Source organism: Halichoeres trimaculatus, unplaced genomic scaffold, assembly GCF_033239565.1.
Source record: "Halichoeres trimaculatus isolate MK-OKI-2021-1 unplaced genomic scaffold, fHalTri1.1 fHalTri1_scaffold_15, whole genome shotgun sequence".
NCBI lineage: Eukaryota > Metazoa > Chordata > Actinopteri > Labriformes > Labridae > Halichoeres > Halichoeres trimaculatus.
Window position 1 is genome coordinate 23,253,552 of NW_027437193.1, and position 15,545 is coordinate 23,269,096.

Genomic DNA, 15,545 nt, shown 5'->3' on the forward strand with positions numbered 1-15,545 from the left:
TCCATCCACAATCAAACTCACTCTTTCTGGATGACGAGATTTCAGCAATTTTCAGGTTTTTACTCTTTTGGTGGGTGTCTTTTTGAACAATGACAAGCTGGAATAAAACAGGAGTAGCGAGGCGATTTTTAAAACATGCAGAGTAGAAACTACAGATATTTGCCTGAAAATGTAATGACAGAAGTAAAAAGTCAGCTAAAAATAATTACTCAGGTTAAGTATAGATACCCAAAATTTTTAATTAGTAAGGTAACAAAGTATTTTTATACAGTTACTTGACACCTCTGGTTTTAGACATTCACAGAGCTGTGCAACCTGCCAATTTTGTGAGCTTCAGATCAACCACTGAAGAGTTACCGGGGATTGTTTAATGCTGTTTACACACATTTATGGATAATTATATTTTTACTCAGATTACAGCTAAAATATGTGCAGTTATGAGCTCAGAGTGGCAGGTTGCACAGTTCTGGGTATTATTCTTTTTGTAAAGTTTGAAGCATGTTGCATTTATTTTTTCTTGAGATTTCTTTTGTTTTGAATCACCTTGAAATGGGTGTGGTCAGTACTCTAGGAGGGGTTCCTCAGGAATCTAGGGTATTGAGTTACAATTCCAAATGTAACATCTTTAAAGAATACAAAACACAAGTTTTGAACAGCAAAGGAATTACTGAGTCTAAAAAAAGGTCAAATGGCCATTTTTTTGCCCATTGAGCCACCTTAAAACCTTTAAAACTACTTTTACCAATAATTTACATAAATATTAGAATTGAGTGTTGAATGTATACAGTATTACGTACATAGTATGAAATATTTTTTGTACTTATCAAATGAATAATAGAAAACTAGACCTGCTTGAAGACAAAGGCAACCAATGTCCTCCTGAATCCATTGTTCCTGAACCGTCTCCTCCTACTCCTCAGACTACAAAGGCAGGAAACGACAGACTTCAAATAACTTCTGTCGCCAGCTGAATGTCAACACACACGCACAAAGACTCAAACAGAGTTGGTTACATAGTCAGATTTTTATTGGACAGAACGGTCACCAGGGCTACAAACATTGAGAAGTGGACAGTGACGAGGCGAACACCAGGGGGAGACCTCGCTTCACTGCAAACACACCCTCACCGTTAGAGATCCCCAGAGCTTCTCAGAATCTGAACAGTGTGACAGAGCTGATCTTTGAACTTTAGAAAGAGCAAATTTAAGGTCATGTACTCACTGCATGGGCTGATGGTCACACCTCAAAACTGTCTGGAATGATTCGCCTGTTTTCAGTTCACTAACAGCAGAAGTGTCGTGAGGGAAAAACTGGATCACCCTCTTGGAAGTAAAAAAAAAACAGGCTTGCTCCTTCTTTTTCTCAACTGTTCATTCTAAGACATTGAAATGACACTTTTGACCCACATGACCGCTCCAAAAAAACACAGATCAAATATCAATCAGGTTCCACAATACAGTCAGACAATTCATCTCAATTTGAAGGGTACACTCTACCGAGACAAAAGTTCATACACAGGAACTATATCAGAATTCATTTAACCATATCAGCTACAAATCATCTTACCAAGGATAAAGTCAAGGGCATGTGGAGCTTCTAAAGTAACTGTGGGGAGATAGTGGAACAATAACACTGAATAAACACGACAAGGCGTCCATCTCCAGTCCTCTCCCCCTGGTCCCTCCTCCATCACTGGTCTTTTTTTCTCTCAGACACCAGTTGGTTTACAGGTTTACTCATCACTACGAGATATATACGATACAATGGTTCACATTTTGCATATATCTGTGCGTTATATCATACTTTTTAAAATTTTTTAACGATGTAAATTCAATCTCCAACACCTAGTTAGAAGGGGTGAGGGTGGGGGATGGGGGGTGTATGAGAGAAGCTATAAGGATAGAAGGGAGAGGAGAGACAAAGTAGGGTGGGGGGGGGGCAGAAGAAAAAAATCTTAACAACATAGATGAAGGTGTAAAAGTGGTCAGTTCGCTGCCTGGCGCGGGGTTTGAGCTTTAGCAGCGGGTCTCGTAGATGCCGGAGCGGCCGATGTAGCGCACCCATTTGATGACATCGTGGTCACTGTAGTTGAGCTTGGACTCAAACACCTTCAAGTAGCGCACCTTCAGACCAGAGGGCGCGAAAGGAACCTGTGGAGAACAGAAGAGGATGGTTTGGACAAGTTGGGGCATGCTGGGAAATGTAGGCGACACCCGTTTGCAGGTTGTAACTATGGGTGTTAACAGCCAGATGAACAGGAAGTGTATGAGGTAAGAAGGCTTTGATTTGCATGGCTGATACAGGGATCAGAGTTTGTTTGCTTAGCTTAGTGTGTGTGTGTGAGTGTGTGTGCGTGTAAAATACAGACTGAACTAATTTTTTCCTGACCTCAAAGTTCATAGAGATGGGAGGCCTGGCCCATTTCTTCTTATCGTTGGTCGGCAGCAGCTCAATCTCAGCGCTGATCTGTGACTCCTTCATCCCTGCCATGCGCTTGATCCTAAAGACAAACAAATGAAAAGGTTTGCGAGCGTTGCTTTGAACAGTCTTTTTTCAAAACAACCTGATTTTACAACTAACATGAAAGCAAATTCAATTTAAAAAGAGAGGTTTGAAAAGGAGAAGAAGCCTGAGGTTAAACAAACAGTCATCAGAGCGACGGCTGATCATTAACCTGACACACAGAACATGAAAACTGTTGGGTTGTGTGTCATGAATAGATGTTCACTCACTTCCACACAATGGCGTTCTCACTGGCCTTGTACTTTGCTTTTCCCTTCATACAAATCACCTGCACACCGCTGGTGTTGAGGGGTGTTGGGATACGCACCTGAGGAGGAGAAATGACGATAAGGGGACCGTAACACAAACATAAGAGCAGAGAGGTGACGGTGTTTCAAATGCTTGTGTTCTTTACCGTTATCTTCACTGTGAAGGACTCACCTCGATCTTCTGGGCCAGCAGTGAGGGTTTGAAGTTGGACTTAATGACCACCTTAACTTCCAGTTTAGTGCGACCAACCTCCCTGACCAGAGGGATGACTCGGAAGGGCAGGATGATGTCTTTAGTGGTGCGATATCTGCGTGAAGAAAGAGGAAACGTTCATGTAATAGTGAAAGGTAATTTCAGAAAACATCCCAACACTTTAATCAAAAAATAAAGCTAGCATCAACAATCTAGCAAAGGTTTTCCTGAGTCTTGCTCACAGCTCAAACTTTTGTGTCAAAATTTGTGTCAAATCTTCATTAAAAAACATAAAAATAAAGACCGTAACACTCCATCTACTGACCTCATGAGCTCATATTCTCCATCAGGGGGGATGAAGCTGATGCTACGCTCTGAGTCAAACTTACTGAGGCGCACACACTGGTGGAAAGTGCAGTCATCGATGGCTATGGACTGCTTCCCACTGCCGGAAGAAAAAGAAAAACGCATCATAGACTGACAACGAGACAGAGAATATTAGTAAGCTTATCAAACATTAAAAAAGAAAACTGTACATGACAATAAAGTTCACGTCTACTCTCCCTAAAATAATGTCCATACTTCAAAAACAAACAAACATGTGAGTACACAGAAAGACACAACTGCCAAGACAAACAAACTGAAACATGAAAATGACACTACTTCAAAAAAGAAAAACATTCACAACCCGTTAGGTGTTTGGGTAAAGAGAATCAAGTCAAGCAGGAGGAGGTGAGGAAATCAAACAAACCAACCAAAAAACACAGAAGGAGGAAACAACCACCGGGCAGAACACTCACGAGTCAAAGAGGCGTGTTTGATTTGTGTCGTGTGTGTTGGAAGTCAGAGTGCATGAGATGTACAGATCCTTAATGTGCGTCTAGGCTTTGACAAGACAAGTGTGACATTTTCTTTTTGTGTGTGTGTGTGTGTGTGTGTGTGTGTGTGTGTGTGTGTGTGTGTGTGTGTGTGTGGATGTGGCAGAGGGTGAGGACTCTTGTCAGTACAGTACCTTCCTCCCCCTAAATCACTGAGGTACGGCACATAGAAAAGAAAGAGAGGGAAAGAAAGGAGAGATGCATCCAAAGGAAAGAAAAATAAAATAAATTGTAAAAGCCTGTCTTGTTGTAAACAGCAAGACAACACTCATAACACAGACACGGGGCTAACAGACAAGGTGGTCTTCAGAATAAAACAACTTCCTTGTCAGGGATTTTCAAAATAAGAGCAAAAGTAACATTCTCCATAAAGAAAGTGAAACTTAAATTATCTCAAGGCTCGGGCTGATCCCAGATTCAGATCCACTCTTTGTTGCGTTGCTCACCTCTTCCCTGCATCATCAGATGCTCCTCCCTTGCCCTGCTTGTCGATGACAATCTTGTCGTTCATGCCGAACTTGCACTCGGGCATCCCGCTTAGGTAGCTCTTCATCACTACTCGGCCTGACACGTGGGCACTCAGGACCTGGCCTAGAGAGGAGACAAAAATGTGAAAAATCAACAAAAATACCTGTCCGATTTTTATTTACCGTATTTTCCGCACTAAAAGGCGCTTCGGAGTATAAGGCGCACCTTCAATGAATGGCCTATTTGAAAACTGCTTTCATATATAGGGCGCACCACATGAGGCGCAAAGAATAGAAGCTACAGTAGTGGCTGGGGTTGTGTTATGCATCCACTAGAAGGAGCTGTGCTAAAGGGAATGTCAACAAAACAGTCAGATAAGTCAGTTAAACTCAGGCTACATCCACACGGAGCCGCACATTTTCCTATCCCACTATTTTCTGTGCCGTTGAAAAAAAAAGTGTGCTGTAAAGACGAAGCCGTTTCTGCCATCCACAAAAGCCGTTTCCAGAGATCAAGTTCACATGCCAGACATTTAGGGGGCGCTGTATTGCTCTAACAATAAAGAAGAGAAGAAGCCCGGGCCAGCCTGTGAGCTAACGTTAGCACTTACCGGTACTTGCCGCTTACCACTGTTACTTCGGCGACACCCCCTGACTACGGTAGCCATGATTAATCAACACTGATTCATATAAGGTGCATCGGATTATAAAGCACACTGTTGGCTTCTGAGAAAATTGAAGGCTTTGAGGTGCGCCTTATAGTGTGGAAAATGCGGTATCACTTTTATTTCTTGAATTTTGTCATCTCTAATTCTTTCAAATGTTCTGTATCTTTTAAATTTAAACCAGTAAAAAAGATTTTTCTCTTCAGGGTAAACATGACTGACTGATCTTGACTAGGAAAAAAGAAAAAGAAGAGTAGGTACGAACAGGACCAATTGGTGAGTTGATTTGTCATGTTTCTGGACACAAAATATGAATCTGGTGAAACTAACAAATACATTAATAATTGACTGACACACACTCAGGTGAATGACTGCCACTTATTGTTCTGAGCAACACAACTTCAATAAAACATGCATGTCAGCCGTCCACACTCAGTTTGGAAGGCCACTTAAACAGACCTTGCGGCGACATGAGCAGGTTGACACTCTCCAGTACGTCCAGGAAAAGCTCATTGCGGCGATACTTGATGCCCTCGCGACGCCAGCCGATCTGCCCCGTCACCTGGCTGGTGATCTGAGACTGCTCCTCTTTTGTCTGTGGGACAGGAGGGGGAAACTGAATCACTTTGGACAGAGGGGGAGGCTGACAGGCTGACAATAGATGGAAGGCTCTGAAAGGAGGATCATTAGCGCTAAAGAGAGGGAGAATAATAAATATGACACAGCTCCACAGATGGATGAAATGAGATAGGGCCTCTGATTATTACCTGGTGCTGTTGGTTGAAGAGTCCAAACCCAGGTGGAGGGAAGAAGGAGAAAAAGCAGAATTATTGCAAAGAAACCAAAAATCATTCCTATAAATAACACATCTATTCCTGAAGTGGACCAGTGAGGTGCCCAGTAGGGTCATATTGAACTGTTATTGGAGCGCCCTCTGCAGAGGTTCAAGTATAATACAGTATTTCTACATTTCCAGGTAAACACTATTGTCTAAAAATAACACCTCAAACCACAGCCCCAAAGTCTACACTCAACTTGTATCACAAATCTAAAAACCCCCCGAGAGCACTTAGCGACGGTGTGAGCTAAGTACTCCTGATTGACTGGCACCTGAGTGTGTTTCCTTCTAATCTCTGGATTTGAGAGCACACTTAATTTTTCCTCACCTGTCCCTTAATGCCCTGCTGGGTGATGAAAGTCTTCAGAGCTCCAGTCTCTGAGTTCTGGGGGTAGCCAAAGTCCAGGATCTCTGCATGAACACAAACAGATAACTGAGGGTAAGAGATAAGACGAGGCACAGGAGAAGTAGGACAGACATGTCTCTTCGACAGGAAGGATGGATACAAAGTTAAGGTCTGTGTTTGCTCAGGGGCCAAGTTTGGATGATATTATAGAGTCATATGAACTTAATATATTCACCCAAAGCAAAATTAGACTGGATTTGTGTCAATCGACATATCGGCTCATGTGATTTGGTGCTCTGCAACTACAAAGTTGTGCAATATGCTCAAAAAAAAAAGAAAGAAATCTCAGTGGAAAACCTGAAACCAGAGTAAGAATTGGCCTAATTTCTTGGGAAAAAATTATCCATAATGACCAACAACGAGCCACACTCAAGTCCAGGAAATGTCTTATTTCATGATATTAAAATAAAAATAGTGATGCTGAATTGCCTGTAGAAAGTAAAATAAAATCTGAGAATGGGTCTGAAAAATTTACCTGTCAAGTTTTTGAAATAACAATAAAGTCTTAATACAAGAAACTATACAAAAGTAAAATTTTCTTTTCTTTCAAAATTTGATGCCATTTTTGACTCTTTTTATATCTTTAAACAAGACATTTTTCTGGGCTTGTCTGATGAACTTGGCTCATATATATTCATATTTTTTTATGTTATATTTTTTGCATTATTTTTAGGTTATTTTTAAGGGTTATGCTTTTATAAGATGGGATAGCTTGAAAAGAATATGGGGAACAACAAGCATTAAATAATGTCGGAACCACTGATCAATCAACCAATCAGTGCAAAGAGGACGGTGGCCTCAGTACATGGGAAGCTAAGCAAGCATCCATTGATACATAACTTTATGTTCATAGACACAATCTAATAGAACTCTTCTGTCACTCGTGTTTTTTCTTTGTAAACCTTTATTTTTAAAGAAGCAACATAAAAAAAATTATAATAACAGGATCTGAGCATCCCACCCTCACAGTAAAAAAAGTTTGAGAGTTAGACTAAATTTCACGTGGTACATTTTAGTGTTTCCTACCATCCAGCAGCTCATAGATGAGCACAAAGTTGTTCTTGATGTTCTCCTCACTGATCTTGCCAAAGTAAGCCGTCATGACGTCACACATCTTGTAGAGGAACTCGAACACCATGGCGGCGTTGACATTCTGCTTGGTGACGGCGGCCAACCAGATGTTGGAGCGCTTGACGTGAAAAAAGCTTGTGCGAGCGATGTTCGTCACTGGGGATCGAACCTGCTGCCGGGCGTGGATCACGTTCACGCGGAACGCGTCCACCGCATTACGCCTGGTGTGGGAAGACGAGCGAGGTGCACAGACAAAAGAGAAAGGGAGAGAGAAAAATATTTTTATTTTCAGTGCTCAAAAAGTGTTTTACACAACAGATCATGGCTCCACCCTGTGGCATCCTGGGAAAAATTCTACCAACCAGATCTGGGAGTAACCCTTCACGTGTTTAAAAAACACACTCCAACATTTTAAAATCAGCAATTACCAGAATATTCTCTAACAAACAGAGAAAGTGTGTGTTGATGGATTTGGAAAAGATGAAAAAAACTGTTTAGTGTAAATGAAGATAATTGAGGGTTAGGGAGAGCTCAGAGTCTAAGGGCTCATCAGAACCAAGTGGACTCTGCAAAAACTAAACCATTTTTAAGTCAGGACCAAAAACTTATCTGTAGCCCCGCTTTGTTTCTGACCTGCTGAGAGTCAAGTGTTAAAACCATGTAACGATCATTTAGGAAGATGTAAGTCTGGATAAAAACAGGACTTAGTGCACATGATTCAGCACTTGTCTAAAATGTCACTGATTCTATTATTGATACTTCAGGGAGTATTGAACTTAACAAAAATAAAAAAACTTTCCAAAATGACACAGGTAGCAGATTTTTTTGGGTTGATTTCACAAAAACTTTCATATTTCTACCATTAACATTGTGTTATTATTGAAATACTGATGAATTTTACAATAATGGATGAAATAAGAAGTTGTAAATAGTTTTTGCTTCCGCTGTCAAATTTGATTTGACAATGTCAAAGGACAGTGAAACAATTTTATTTAGAAGTTGAAACAGCAGCGTAGTTTGTTTACTTATCACTGCCAATTAATACTGTTTTTCCTTTAAAACCAGAATTAATCTGTCATTTTTACGAGAATTCAACACTGGTTTTGGGTAGTTTTGGTGTTTACATAGTCATAGAAAACAGTATCATTTGGGCCTTGAAAGATCGTTCAAGATTCTCTGAAAATGGCCGGCAGCTAATGAGTAAATATCGACCCACTTTTACACATCAGCTGATACGAATATGTCAAAAAAAATGACCAACATTGGCCGATACCGATATTGATACCAATATATTGTGCATCCCTAAGTTAAACGGTAGTTTGTGAAGCAAAATTGGTTGTTTCAATGGACGAGAAAGAGGCCAGAAAGGAGGAGATTTCAGTGTAGGAAGATAACATGATGCCCAATGTTTCATTACAGATAATCTAAAAATGGAAGAAGAAGTCAACAGGATGATTATATCACAAAATATAAATCATATTTCTTTTTAGAAGAATCAAAAGCAGCATTCTTTTAACCCCATGTTTCCCTTTAAACAGAATTACACTTGATCAAAGCGTTTGTCAAATCAACTCAAAAACAAAGTTCTGATAATGCGAATAAACTTAAAACCTTCAACACTGAAAAGGATCATTTGTTTTCTTCTGTGTAAATCACAGAATCAGCGGTTTAGAGGTCTTCATTAATTAACCAATCCCATGCTCAGACTACATGCTTAAGCACTGGTAGAGCTGATTTTTAGCATCAGGAGGGCACCGGTGGTTGACCATTGGGGCGTTGATTGGCTGGCTTTGAGATCTTGGCTGTGTGGATTATTTACCGCTGCAATGTCATGACAGTGACTCATGCTTAGAGGAAGTATTGAGAAAGTCGATGTGGAATCAATGGGCATGCAATCCAGGGTTTCTCGGGGGGGTCGCTGATTGGTGGTGGCCATGAGAGGGGAGGGGTCATGCTTTGATAGGCTGGAATATCTCTTACCTATTCCTACAGGGGCCAAGATGGACAGATGGAGGAAAATGGTGATACAGAGGATAGAGAGGAAACAAAGGATGAAGTAAAAGGAGAGGAGAGAGACAAAAATGCACAAGAGACATTTTCGTGCTTCATGTACACAGACAGGGTGAGTAACATGGTGTGCAGAATGGCGCCATCACTGAAACTGGGTGGTGGGGAGGAAGTCACCAGCTCCGTATTGCAGCTCATCCATGTATTACTGTGTCATAGACTCAAACAGCAGCTATTAGAGAAACTTCATGAGTCTGATATAAATGTAAACACAGAACCACCCAGGTCCCCATCCCTATTTTGTGTGTCCAGACCAAGACAGCAGCTCTTCAGAGCAGAGCCTCTAGGGTTGAAATCTTGATTTAGGGTGACAATGCCTCTTGTGTCAACCTCTGGGGTGGAAGAAAGTGTTTTTGCCAAATGTCAGGTTGATAAACTTTTCTTTATCTTTGCCTTTCTTATTGTACCGACACGATAAACTCAATCACTGTCATGGTTCACATTCATTATAGTGTCAGCTTTTTCTAAAGACGCAGCTCTTTCCAAGACATGAAAATAACCTTTACTTATAAACTCTTACTTACATCTAGTTCTACTGTGATAATAAAAAGCTTTCTCTATGCCTCATAATACAACATAATTACATTTTCCTTTGGATTTACCTTTACTATAATACTTCTATAGAGTTGACCTTTTTTGCATGACTAGGAAAAAATAAACTATTTTCTCTTTTTAGTTAACGGCAAGTCTGCTCTTGAAGCACATCCAATGTCTTGTTGCTGAAATGTGCTTTGTAAATACAGGATGTATCAAATATACTCGATGTATTGCGGGTTGTTGCATGTGAGATGTATGAAATGACTATATCGCGATCATCAAGCACAAATTGTCACATAAATGTTTTGAGACTTTGGATTGTATTTCTCTTTTGGGTTTCACTTCCTTCTCTTTCTGCTGGTGCTCCTGTCACAGTAAGCAGCACACTTCCCCACCCAGGAAACTCCTCTGGGCATGAGTGTTTTTGCATTAGGAGGATAAGGAAAGAAGTTGCAGGCTTGGGGTTTGCAAATGCAAATTTTAAAAATCGAACTGAAGGGTCTACTTGAATTGTTGTACTGCTATCATTTTATGCATCAAAAGTTTGAATTTAAATTTCATTTAGTGATTAAGAGGAGAAGTTAGAATATTGAGATGTACCGTGTCTTCGCACCATAAGGTGCACTTAAAAGCCTAAAATTTTCTAAAAATTAGACCGTGTGTGAGAGCCCGACCGATTAATTGGTTGGGCCGATTATGCCTGTCATTGATTAATCAACATCGGCCAAAATGTAGCCGATTATAAAATTTTTTGCTCCGCAGAGATTCTGTCGCTCCTGGTCCTGTGTGTCTGTGTGTTGGGCTGCACACGGCCAAGTGCCCGCCCCCTCCGTCCACCATTATCTAATGTAAGACTATAGAATGAAGTTTTAACATCGTGTTAGTTGCTTTTTTGTGAGATAAACAGAGATAAATGGCACTGTTATTTCACACATCCACCATTATCTAATGTAAGACTAAACTATATACTATACGGCCTTTTAACATCATGTAAGTTGCTCATTGTGTGTTAACAGTTTGACTTTTTTTTCTACTTACTGTGTTTACAGTTTGACTACTTTATTTATTATTGTGTTTACAGCTTGTTCTTATTTATCATTGATTTACACTACAGTTCTAATGTTGACAGTTTTATAATTTAAGTTCCTTGTTATAATCTTATAGTATTCTGTCTCTGTCTTGAATCATATGGGTATCATAATAATTTGTGTTCATATACAGTAGCCTATATTTCCTGTGAATATCAATGAATTTATTATATATATCAGCCGATAAATTGGATATCGGCTTTTTTTTGCCCCCAGTATCGGCATCGGCCCCAAAAATCCGGTAATGGTCGGGCTCTACTGTGTGCCCTTTAATATGGTGGACGAAGTTCACTGTTTTGCTCTTGTTGTTGTATTTGTACCATATGTTTTAAAATGCATCTTATAATACGGTGCATCTTATATATTGGTTAATTACAGAAATAGACCACAGAATTGAGACTGCACCCTATGATATGGTGTGCCCTATAGTGCAGAAATTATGGTATATCATATATCCCGATATAGCCTAACGATATGGAGATGTAGGTTTTAGGCCATATCCTGCAGCCCAATTTATAAATAAACTTTTCTAGCCTTGTGTTGCACTGTCCAAGTTTGCTAAAACTCAGAGAAGTTCCTTCACGGATTCTGGGTTTGGTGTGTGAATGTGTGAGTTCAGCTTCTTAATTTTGAGGATTTCTACATTAAAAATCTGAAGAAATGAGAAATCATGATTTCTTAACAAAACCAGTCAACTCTTTTCCCTAATTATCATTTATTCTATTGAAATGGTGTGGTTATTCAGGATGCACTGTGTTTGTGCTCAACGTAATAGGAGTTTTAATTAAGTAACCACAATGACATCTCTAACCGAAGCCCAGAAGCAGAACAAAACACCGAACAGATCCGTGTACCCATCAGTGTGTCTGGCATTTAAAAAAACCTGCTGACCTCACATTGATCTAATACAAACAGCATTTAGAGCAGTCTCGTGGCTCAGTTTGCTGTGATGTAACACCAAAAAATTCTGGGATGCAGAACGTACTATTCTTCTACTGCCTGGTATCTGTAATAAAAGCTGCCCCAGAGATACGGCGATCAGGAAATTAGTGTCTACTCTTGTGCCTTCTCTGGCACTGCAATGGTGTCTGCCTTTAGAAAAGCCTTCACCTGACTCAATTACAAAGGATAATAAAGTTTACACAAAACAGAGCATGACAATTGGATTTAAGCTACTTAACATGTGAATCACATTAGAAGAAGTCACAACAAATAAATTAATAGATAAAAAAGAGTAAAGTAAGAAGAAAACAAAAACAAGCTCCCCTCCTTTACATTAACTTGTGTGGGTCTCCATGGATTTATGTGACGGCCTTCAACCTAAAGCATCATTGCTTCTCTTGTAAAAGAGATCCTGCTACTCAATTGGATTATTCCTGGTGAGATAAAAGTTAAATAAAAACCAAAATGATGAGACCAAAACAGTGACCCACATATTTTCACAATGAGGTTCGGCAACATTTGGCCAGAGTTTCTGTGCATGCATATCAGTCTTTACCTAAAGGCCCAGCCATGCTTTCAAAAAGTATTTAAATTAACAAAACATTTTTTTTCTTCTTTTTCTTTAAAACCTTTTGACCTGCTGTAGCTTTTTATAGGCTTCTGCCTCAGCACTTTGGGGGATTAAAGTCTAAATGACCAGAGCAAAGAGGTCCACTATAAGCCAAAGGTAATTCTTTGTATTTATTTTATTATATCTACTAAAAGTAACTAGCTATTCCCTTCTACCTGAACAATTTAACGCAAAATAGAGATTTGAATTTTAATTTATCTTTAAAAAGGGTCAACATTTTTACTTCAACTCACACACAAACAAACAAAAGATTTATATAGTAATACCTGAATTGCATCATTTGGATGGGGTGCCATTACAGCTTCAGCTAAACTTTGAAATGCAGTGTGGTTTAGAAAGCATGAGTGACCTGAACCACCACCTTATGTAACCTTTGACACTTGTACTTTTCTACCTAGAGATCAAATCTCCGTTCATAAATAAATGCTTATTTGATTCTTACTACACTCACTACTGTTCTCAGAATTGTAGTGTTGCCAAAACTAAATCTTATTATTTGTTTTACAGGAATTAACTGTCACAGGAAGCTAAAAGAGAAATGTTAAACACTTCACTGTGAAAAGACACATAATCCTTTCTTATCCTCCCAAAGTCCCATCTGTCCATTCCCTCACTGAATCAGGCATTCCCACAAACTCTCACAGCTCCCCAAAGTTGAGAGATGTAATAAGGAGGTCGGTTTCTGGAAACGTACCCGATGTCATCTCGGTAGACCCGGGAGATGAGGACCTCCCCCTTGTGGTTGTAGATGAACAATCCTCCAATCATTGTGGCTGCTTCTCAGTCCCAACTGGCCATGATGGAACCAAACCCCGCCTGGAGGGAGATAGAAATGGAGCAAGAGATGGCAGGAAGGAAGCAAGAAAAGGAAAAGGGGGTGAAAGAGAGAAGTGAAAGCAGTGAAATGTGAGAGTGACCATCTTCAGTACAGGGAGCCGCTTGTCCCTCACATCCGCTTTCTCTGTGTCTCTCTCTTTAACACACACACACAGACACACATCACTCTACTGCCAACTGAATACACCCTGCAGCTGCCCTGAGATGGTGACTCATTTTGTGTGCATGTGCACACACATACATCCTACAAAAAAATCCTTGCAATACAGGCTTAAACAACTTCACTGTCACCCCCTTCACAGCCATTCCTTCCAAAGTAAGATTAACACCAGATTAGCAGCTCCAATTATAAGCAGGATGCAATCAGGTAGCCACACACAGATCTGTTGATCTTACTTATTTTACTACTAGATGCAGTCTGTATTGGTCAATGCTTTACATGAAATTCAAATTAGCACTGAAATATATTCACAGTCATATTCATCTTCAGGCAGTGTATCTGTTTGACACACTGCGTGGACCAGGAAAACATGGTTTGCTGCCATTCAATAATGAAGCTTCTGGAAATCAGAGGGATGAAGGACATGCTTAGAATTCCTCGAAGATAGAGGCCAGACAACTTCGACACTCCGAGCAGACTCGTATTACACCACCACACTGGCAAGATAGGGGAAATGTTTTCCTCGTGTTTACATTTCGTAGTCTTAACCGATTAAACCGTTTACACGACCTGAGCGGGTTTAATCTCTCGTTTTATTGGCCGAAGTCAAGATGTCTGCTCACACGGGCCATATCCTACCGTTCATAAATTTTTCATATTTTCACATTTCTACCCCCACCCGTGAATGAAATGTTTACTCGGGATGCTTTCTTTAATACCGTTGTTTGCGTCAACAGCACTGATGGGGGATTGACCTTCAGGTAGGATCAAAGTGATGGAGAATACAACGAGTGAAGCATAGTAAGCTAATTTAGCTTTGTAGCAGGCTAGCTGGCGGTGACGTTCAGCGAACAAGCGTTAAACCCTGCGGGATTCCAATACTACTTCCGGTAAAAAGATAACCAGACTGTTTCAAGATGAGCTGACAACTAGCTCATCTTATCCACACTAACAATAAAAGCAGCAAACCTGTTTGTTAAGAAAGCATGCAGAATTGCCTAATTTTATTTTTTTAGAGAACAGTTTTGCAAATGTGTGCTTTTACTTTGGTGGAATCAAGTCGCCCGCATTCCGTCTACACGTTAGCTGCCGCTGCTAGCTTGACGTTAGCTAACGGAACGGCAGCTAACGATGCTAATGTTAGCATCAATCCCGGTTGAAATGGTTTCGCTGGCGGTTAGAAAACAGTTTGAGGGCTTTAGCCCACGGATTCGTCAAGAAACGTGCTATCACTTCGAATATGCTTTTCTTACCCTAGTTCTCTCGCCAGTGCCACCGGTCTTTCGCTCCCGGTTTCTGCCAAAGATATAGCCGATGTCAGGATCCGGTAGGTTCCCAGTCCACACACCCGCTAATTCCGCTCCTTCCTCTTGGTCCTCTGGTAGCTGTCAGCTGACCCGCCGTCCTTACGCACCGCCGTTCCGCCGTGACAGGAAAAGGCGCGGCTGGAGCGATGTGTAAACCGCACCCAGGCCGTGCTCGATAAGCACTAAAGGGTTCACCTCGCTCATTCAGTGGTCTGTAAAGGAATATATAATTTTTTAATTCTGCGTTACTTCCAAGTTAGTGCATTTGGGTACTGGCCACGGTGAAATAAGTTTATACCATGTTTGCTAGGGTCCAAATATATCTATTGAGTTTATTTTTTTCCATCTTCTCCACCCCCAATGGCAGAGAAATGATCTTAAACAACGTTTTCCTTCGGCAAAAATAGATAATGTACATGGGTGTATGTGTGGTTTCGTTTTATTTATTCATTCATTTAGCTACAGGTAGAGTCATTTGACCTCCCACAGAAGTTTCTTTCCACTCAAACCGTGGGGCACATTTTGCATTCGGTCAGTCTGTTTTAGACTGACCCCCCTCTACACCCACACACACACACACACACACTTACACCCACATCTGTGCGCCACATTCTCTAACCTTCACATTCCTGATCTTGGACTGTCGAGAATCCACTGCCTCTAAACGCAAATATGACCTCAGGTACC

General features: G+C 40.6%; 1 protein-coding gene across 1 annotated transcript; it reads right to left on the reverse strand.

Annotated features, from left to right (window-relative positions):
- Window positions 1–1,771: 1,771 nt before the first annotated feature.
- On the reverse strand, window positions 1,772–14,997 carry LOC141803945 (AP-2 complex subunit mu-A-like). The gene is made up of 13 exons (XM_074688066.1): window positions 14,805–14,997; window positions 13,249–13,370; window positions 7,245–7,510; window positions 6,141–6,223; window positions 5,742–5,747; window positions 5,434–5,569; window positions 4,289–4,433; window positions 3,977–3,994; window positions 3,290–3,409; window positions 2,944–3,079; window positions 2,733–2,830; window positions 2,389–2,500; window positions 1,772–2,150 (listed from the first exon to the last, which is right to left on the reverse strand). Exons 2-13 carry the CDS (start codon window positions 13,320–13,322, stop codon window positions 2,016–2,018), a joined length of 1,329 nt encoding a protein of 442 aa, XP_074544167.1. The 5' UTR covers window positions 13,323–13,370; window positions 14,805–14,997; the 3' UTR covers window positions 1,772–2,015.
- Between the last annotated feature and the right edge of the window lie 548 nt (window positions 14,998–15,545).

Bases quoted from the DNA above. Each gene is read 5' to 3' on its own strand.
- LOC141803945 (XM_074688066.1), bottom strand. From the start codon at position 13,322: ATGATTGGAGGATTGTTCATCTACAACCACAAGGGGGAGGTCCTCATC. The intron at 6,224-7,244 runs GTAGGAAACACT...GTGTTCATGCAG, and splicing joins CATCTATGAGCTGCTGGATG to AGATCCTGGACTTTGGCTAC. The intron at 2,501-2,732 runs GTGAGTGAACAT...GTTTGTCTTTAG, and splicing joins GAGAACGCCATTGTGTGGAA to GATCAAGCGCATGGCAGGGA.